We start from the raw sequence: 8084 nt of genomic DNA on the forward strand, positions 1-8084 counted from the left end.
GCCAGGTGGTGGCACTTTACTATCAAAAGCAAGGTAGTCACGATGATCATAATAAATGGCTAGTCTGCGTAATAGCCAGGGATGCCTGACCCACACAGGGCCAAGGAGATTGTTGATAGAACACAGTGTGCCACAGGCAGTCAACAAAGGTATGCTCAATGTATGCAATCAAAGGAGCCAGAGAGAGATAATCAGGAGGTTAAGAGAACTTATCCCAGTAAAAAACCAAAATTGCTTGTTCAGTTTCTGGAAACTGAGCTAATTCTCTCAGCCCTAGATCTTACCACTTAAAGGAAAAGTCAGATGTCCAGGAGGGAGAGACCTGCAACTCTTTATTAACCATAAGTGATAATGATTGCCTTAGTATCACTCCCAGGTACCTACGACTATTAGAATAATCATGCCTTGGAAAAAAATGGGAATATCCAGTTATTTTGAGTAGGTGTGTGGACAGGGTCTGAGTTACCAGTGCTACTATCCAGGGACCTAAAGGATCACGTGGCACCAATTAGAGTAGCAACATACAGGAGCCAATTAATAAGTGGAAACCTGGTCTAGTTCTATCTCACAGTGAGTTCACTAGTCCATCATCTCACTGCTTAATCGTTTCTTTGGTTCCCAGATATAAAATTGTAATGGACATTAGTAGTTGGAAGAATTGCTAAATTGGTTCTTTGTCTTTGGAATGGCCTATCCCTCTTTCAGCAGGCCAAGATTACTTTTCAATCTTTGAGCAAATTAATGATTTCACGGGTGGCCTCATGTCCTCTATTTGAATTGTACTATGACTTCTACAGAAAAACAGGTGGGTCTTTGAAGACAAGAGTTGATTTCTGCAAACTCCATCAAGAAGTAGCCCCTAACTGCAACTGCTATGCTGTGTGTGGTATCTTTGCTAGAGCAGATTAACACAGCTTCAGATCCATAATATATAGCAATTAATCTGGCAATAGGATCTTTTCTATCCCTTTTAGGAAGAAGGATCAAAAGTAGTTTGTGTTCATGTGGACTGAACAGCCATATATGATGGTCTTGCCCCAGGCTATGTTAACTCTCTTGTCTTCTGGTATAATACAATCTAAAGGGACCTAGACTCTTTATTCTTCAGAATATTATCAGTCCACTCTATCAGTGACATGTCACTTGGACTACATGAAAAAGAAATAGCAAAAACATTGGAGGCCTCTGTAAGACACATGCACTCCAAAGGACTGGAGATAAACCTAATGAAATTCAGGGCTCTGACATGTATGTTTTTAAGGGCATAGGCATCTGGGACATGCCAGGATATTCCTTCTAAAGAAAAGGAGAGACTGATGCATCTCATATCTTTCACCCCTAAGAAAGAAGCACACTTTTAAGATCTCTTTGTTTCAACCTATTCACCAAGTGACACAGAAAGACAGCTAGCTTTGATTAAGGCCCAAAGCAAGAAAGAGCTCTACAGCAAGTCTGGCACAGATCATCCTGCAGAAATAATGGTAGGTATCTGATGGAAAAGATGTTGTTTGAGATTTGTGGTCAGCCCCAGTTGACAGATTGCAAAGTGGACTCCTAAGATTCTAGAGCAAAGCCATGGTATCTATAGTAAACCTAGAGCTGGAGACCCAAATGTCATTTATAAAATAACTCTTGCCATGTACCTGGGACCCAGTAGAAAAAAGCAACCACAGAACACCAATTTACCATGTAGCCAGGACTGCCCATCATGACCTGGGATCTTTCAGACCCAGCAAGTCATAAAGTTAAGCTGAACCAATACAATGCATTGTAAGATGGAAGTGGGATATTGGATTGGGAATGAGCAAAGCCAGAAGGCGTAAGTAAGTTGCAGGTAGCACAGACCTCCATATCAACTACTGTTACAGTGACACCTCTCCCTCAGCTCACATCTATGGCCACATGTGAGTGGGGAGGAGGATGGCTAAGCAACTGACACAGGAAAAAAAGGACAAATCTGGTTAATTGGCTTTGTATGTGGGTTCAAGCTGAAAATATAGCTGCATTTCAGAGGTTCCCTGAGAGTCAGCAATATGGGGCAATCTTCCCACTGAGTACAGCTTCTGATGACCACAGCTGTTTCCCTACTTTTTAGGGGGCAGAGGAAGAAAGAAAGAAATAGCTGGAAGTAAGAATAAATAGGAACTTATAGGAAGTGACCTGTTTGGTTGGGGGATTGAAAGAAGAAAAATAAATCTTGGAAAAGGAGGTCTGGAGAAAAGGCATGTGCATCTGTCTATGGCATTTGAGATGAAGTTTGAATGTCGTTGTATCTCATGATAATGCCTAGTAAGAGCATTTACCAAGGAAGAGACACGAAGTAGCCAGGTAGACAAAATGACCGGACTAGTTGATGTCATCCAGCTTCTGTTATTGGCCATTCCAGTGCTGGCATAATGGATGCATGAGTGGACTTGTATTGTCACAAGGAATTGGCTCAATGGTATCCCTCCTCACTTACTAAGGCTGATCAAGCTACTGTCACTGCTAATTCTCCAGCCTGCCAGCAAAAGAGACCATGCTGAGTCTCTATGGGCATCATCCACAAAGGACATCAACCAGCTACTTGGTGATTTGTTGATTACATTAGAATCTTTTTGTCCTGGAAATTAATGATTCACTTCAACTATGAAAGACACATATTCAGGGATATATTTTTCCTTCCTACAGGGCCTCTTCTAGCATCACCATAAGGTTTACAAGAAAAAAAAAAGAAGGTTTACAGGAATATTTGATCTATCCACACTATATACTGTATAGCATAGCTTCAGACCAAACAATGATGTTGCAGTAGTGGGCAATGACCATGTATCCGTTGGGCCTATTACATTCTGCACTAATTGGAAGTTGTAGGTCTGAGAGGTGATAGAATTGACTTTTGAAAGAGCAGCTGAGGTGTTGGCTTGCAGATGATAGTCTATGAGGATGGAGCACCATCTTTGAGGATGCAGTAACAAAGACCCTTATATGGCTCTGTTCCCCCAGTGGGTCCAGGATGACCCCACTTATCAGTCCTGGTGACTCAGTTGAGGAATGTATTATTCTCAAGCATGTGTTCATGGCCGTGTGGGTCTATACTAAGTCCTGGATCCTAAAGGAAGTCTTATTCTCTCTTTAAGGATCCCATTAAACTTTAAGCTATGACTACTACATGGTAACCTAAGTCTCCTCATGCCGAGTCTAACAAGCAAGGAAAGGAAGCACAATATGGGTAGAGGTCATTGATTGAGGAGGTAAGGCTACACAATAGGGCAGTCTAATCTAATCACTTGATGATGTAGCTGTGCAAGGTTTCAGCCTTCTTGTCATGATGCAAACAAAAGGGATATTCCAGCTCCAAGCCTCGAGAGGTTTGAGCTCCCATAAATCTGTCAGTTCTCCTTTTACCCAATTCTCTTCTCTCATTCTTTTACTGTTGGTTTTCTAAAAAGTACTCCCCAATAAATAACCCACATGCAAATATATATCTCTGAGTCTGTTTTCTAGGCAACTGAACCTGAGATAAGTTTCTTATTGCTTTCAGATTTTTCAACATGCTAATACCTCTGCTTGAAGTGCTCTTGTCTGGCTTTACCTAAGCCATTGATTTTCAATTCTTTCTTCCCATTACAATTATTTAATAGCTTAAAAATATATATAACAATGCTGAGGACCTATCTATCCCTAGAGCAATGAAATCAGAATCTCTGGGCATGGAGCCCTAACATCTATATTTTCCAAAGGCTCCCTTGATGCTTCTGATGGTTTAAAACTACTGATCTTACCAATGCTTGCTTATCTTTTGAATATCAACTAGAAGTTCTTCAAGATCTGATTCCTTGGGGATCCCTGGGTGGCTCAGTGGTTTAGTGCCTGCCTTCAACCCAGGATGTGATCCTGAAGACCCGGGATCAAGTCCCACATCAGGCTCCCAGCATGGAGCTTGCTTCTTCTTCTGCTTGTGTCTCTGTCTCTGTCTCTCTCTCTCTGTGTCTCTCATGAATAAATAAATAAAATCTTTTTAAAAAAAGATCTGATTCCCTAAGGTCCCGACACTTACTGCTTTCTGTGCTTGCCTCTGTTTGGAGATTTATCACATTCTATAATTACCTGCTTACTGATCATTCTTGCTTCCCTGATTATGAACTCCATGAAAGAGAGATTGTCTTAATCATTGCAGCAACCCCAAAGAATAGTCCTGTGTCTACCACATACTTTTTCTCATTACATATATGTTAAGTAAGTGAGATGTAGATTTGGGAGTCACTGGTGTTCAGATAGTAGCAAAAGCTGGGAATGAGGATGAGATTACTATGGAAAGGTGTTCAACTGTCAATCTTTTTTACATATGAAACCTCCTTCTTAAGGTTAATATTTTAATTACAACAGAAAATCCAACATATGTTTGAAACAATTAAAATACGTATGTGGGAAACTTAGTACACTTATTTTATCAGACAATATACATTTGGTTTCAAGGGTTACTTTTGATTATACAGAAGTCTGCTCAAGAATTTCTCTAGAGAGTAGGGACCAGGACAGAACTCTTGGAACATTGATATCTAAGAGTAGATGGAAAAAGAAACAGTTGCCAAGACAGAGAGAAGGATGGGCCAGAAATAAGTAAAGACCATTCAAAATGTTGCAGAAGCAAGGGAGGAGGGAATTTTAAGCTGCTAATGCCCAGAAAGGTTAGATAACAATAGATTTTGGCTAGGGATTTTACCTTTTACGTTTTTTCCCTTACTCCAACCGCAGCCTTTTTGAGAGGAATGGGTTGCCAACACCCTAAGTTATGACCTTTAATCTTTAATATACAACTCTGCATATTGGAGCAATAAGATTCCCCCTCTTGCCTTTCTTGAGAATTTGAATTAGAAGATATAAGAGTGGGAGAGTTAACAGTAGAGGCCCAGCTCGAAGAAACTACATAGTGGACCATGAGGTAGAAGCTGGCAATAAAAGCAGAGGCCATGAGTAATTCAAAGACAAATCCATAGACCAGATAAATAAGCAAGCTCTGGGAGAGAAATTTGGAGTGGATGAGCAAAGAAGCAGAAGCCCAGTGAGAGACAGATTCATACAGTACATGAGAGGCGCAGCTGGTATGAAGCAGAGCTCCTTGTCGCTGCTCCTCCCTCTCCTCGTTCCAGTTCCGGTCAATGTCCTGGATGTCACAGCAAACTCCCTTCTTCTCCAGATAATATGAATGAGACCCTTTTATTTGTGATCAAAACAACCCAACTGACATAGCAGCCAGAGTAAGAACCCAAGTTTTATAGCTCCCAATCTAGCAATCTCTCCATTATATCTCTTTGTTTTGGTACCTACCTGGGCCTTGCTTCTCCACCTCCTGACCAATTTTCTCTAAACAACCTACCTTGGGTATAGGAGGAGGCAAAGAGTTCCCAAGTTATAATTCACAAAATCTATACTATGTATTATGCCTTCTGTTATTGATGACTCCCTCAAACACGGACCTTGTCAACGCTGGTTTACAAAGATTGACTTATCCCATAATGACTCTGCTGTTGCATAAACAAGTTATCAATCAACTTATTTGTGTATGATTGGATTTTATTTCCAACTTTATGTCTTATACATGTCTAAACTTGTTGAGTGAACCATTAGAGTTGGTGTTAATTCTAAGAGTTGACTGGTAACTTATATAGAGGTCTGCACAAGAATCTCTCTAGAAGGAAAGTAAGAACCAGGACAAAGCCCTTGGAACATTGATGCATAAGAGTTAGTAGGAAAAGAAGAGGCTGTCAAGGACAGAGAGAAGGATGGGCCGGAGATAAGTACCAGTCAGCGTTCAACCAGAGAAGCAGAACCTACAGGAGATTATATCAAGAGATTTATTGCAGGAAATTGGTTTATACAATTTGGGGGGCTAGAGAGGGAAGTCTGAAATCCAGAGGGTGGGCTGAAAACCCCCAGGCATGAGCTGAAGGTGATGTCCACAGACAGAATTCCTTCTTCATTAGGGAATCTCAGCTCTGCTCTTAAGACATTTCAACTGTTAGAGTCAGACTTACCCAGATTATCTATGATAAACTCCCTTATTTAAAGTCAATTTATCCCCTCCTCTGAGGGAGCCATTGAGGAGCAGCAGTCATGGCTCTGTGGTACCCCATGGCCACAGGCCTCAAGAAGGGCCACAAGGTCACTAAGGATGTGAGCAAGCCTAGGCACAGCCACAGCCACCAGTGCCCGGCCAAGCATACTAAGTTCATGTGGGACATGACCCGAGAGATGTGCAGCTTCATGCCGTACGAGTAGCGAGCAGAGTGCCATGGAGCTTCTCAAAGTGTCCAAAGACAAGCAGGTCTTCAAGTTCATCAACAAAAGGGTGGGGACACACATCCATGTCAAAAGGAAGAGAGAATTGCTGAGCAGCATCCTGTCAGCCATGAAGAAAGCAGCAGCCAAGAAGAACTGAATCCCTCCCCTCTGTATGCATTAAAGCCTTTTTGAAACTTAAAAAAATGTAGTAAAATAAAGTCAACTTATTATAGGCTTTAATTACATCGACAAGATAAGATACCTTCACAGTATTGAATAACTGGGGATTGTAGTCTAGACAAGTTGACACTTATGAAAGGATCATCAGAAGCGTCGTGGATGAGGGCTATTATGTAGATGCAAAATGTTTTGCTATGAAAAAAAATAAAGCAATACTTTTACTTCTCTGAGTTTTGATTTTCTCTGGGAAAAGAATAAGGAAATTGGATTGATTGATTTTTTATATTTGACCAAAATGTATATTTTTATTCATACACCCATAATGCACTGTGCTAGACACACTCATTCATTTCATTGGCAATTCCTGTCAGTTCTGCCTTCAATATATATTGAGAATCCTTCTCAATCCTTCTCAATCTCAATCCTTCTCAATCCTTCTCTATGTACTGTGACCATCCTGACCCAAGTCACTATCTTCTCTTTTCTGGATTATTGTAATCACACCTTTAATTGGTTTTCCTGCCTCTCACCTAATCTCCATTAAAATTTAACCTCCAGATAGCACCTAGTGTAAAGTCTTCAAAAATCAAGACAGATCATATTATTCCTCAGGCTAAATCCTCCAAACAGGTCCTTCATCACCCAAAGTAAAAGTCCAAGGCCCTTCTATGGCCTGTGCATTCCTATCTAATCAGAGCCTACTACCACACTCTTGTCACCCAACTAGTTTACCTTCCTTTACTCTATTCCGGTATTACAAGCCTCCTAACTTTTGCTCCAACACCCAAAAAATATTCCCACTACAGGGCCTTTCCATATATCTCTCTGGCCAGAATGAGAAATCTGTTTGGTTGCTTCCTCCTGGCATGCATCAGCTCAATTGTCACCCTTTTATAATGGTCTTTCTCTGTCCCTCCTTAGTAAGTATCATCGATCCTCTTGCAGTGTGATAGTGCTGCATCTCCTTTCCCCTGCATCTACCACTCGGTCAGCTTTGTTTCCTACAGTGCCTAGAACACTGCCTGGATGTGGCTGGCACTCAAAAAAAAATATTTGTTGAATGAATGAAGGGCAAAAAAGATGTCTACTTGTGAGAATCAAAAAAAACCAGAATTCCGAGCCTTTACAATACTTTTGTGTTGAGAAAAAAATCTTCTATCAAATTTGGCAGGGAATTCTCTCTGCTTTTTTTCTTTTTTGAATGGTATTGTGATGTCATTTCTCCCATGACCATTCATTGAATAGGTGTTTCTATGGTTACAGTGTTATTTCTAGTCAGAATCCTGCTGAGGAGAAACCTGAATTTGGTATCCCAGTAAGTCAAGATTCCCTTGACATACTATTAAGATAGAGATGGCTTTTCACAAATCAGCTTCCTGTGTCATTCACCAAATTATTGGAAAGGTAGAGTGGAAGACATATTTAGGGGTTAACTCTGGAGTTTTGAAAAACAGCATTGTAGGAAATAGACAAAATGAGTTGCCAATACATCTGCTCATTGCAACGAAATCAATCGAGTTTTACCTTGCTTCCCACCACTGGAGCCCTGGTGTACTAGTTGTCATTATGCCCTTATCTTTATAGCCCATCAAGCTGTGGCTTCCTTAGGCTGCTATTCTTTGTCTTATTCTGGGGCTAGG

At 40.8% G+C, this 8084-nt stretch overlaps 1 protein-coding gene across 1 annotated transcript; it reads left to right on the forward strand.

Annotated features, from left to right (window-relative positions):
• The first annotated feature begins 6096 nt into the window (after window positions 1-6096).
• On the forward strand, window positions 6097-6443 carry LOC100683111 (60S ribosomal protein L36-like). Its single transcript, XM_038582483.1, is given in 2 exon segments — window positions 6097-6264; window positions 6266-6443. Coding segments are annotated over 2 exon segments (324 nt in total). The 3' UTR covers window positions 6422-6443.
• The last annotated feature ends 1641 nt before the right edge of the window (window positions 6444-8084 follow it).

This window comes from Canis lupus, chromosome 33 (assembly GCF_011100685.1).
Source record: "Canis lupus familiaris isolate Mischka breed German Shepherd chromosome 33, alternate assembly UU_Cfam_GSD_1.0, whole genome shotgun sequence".
NCBI lineage: Eukaryota > Metazoa > Chordata > Mammalia > Carnivora > Canidae > Canis > Canis lupus.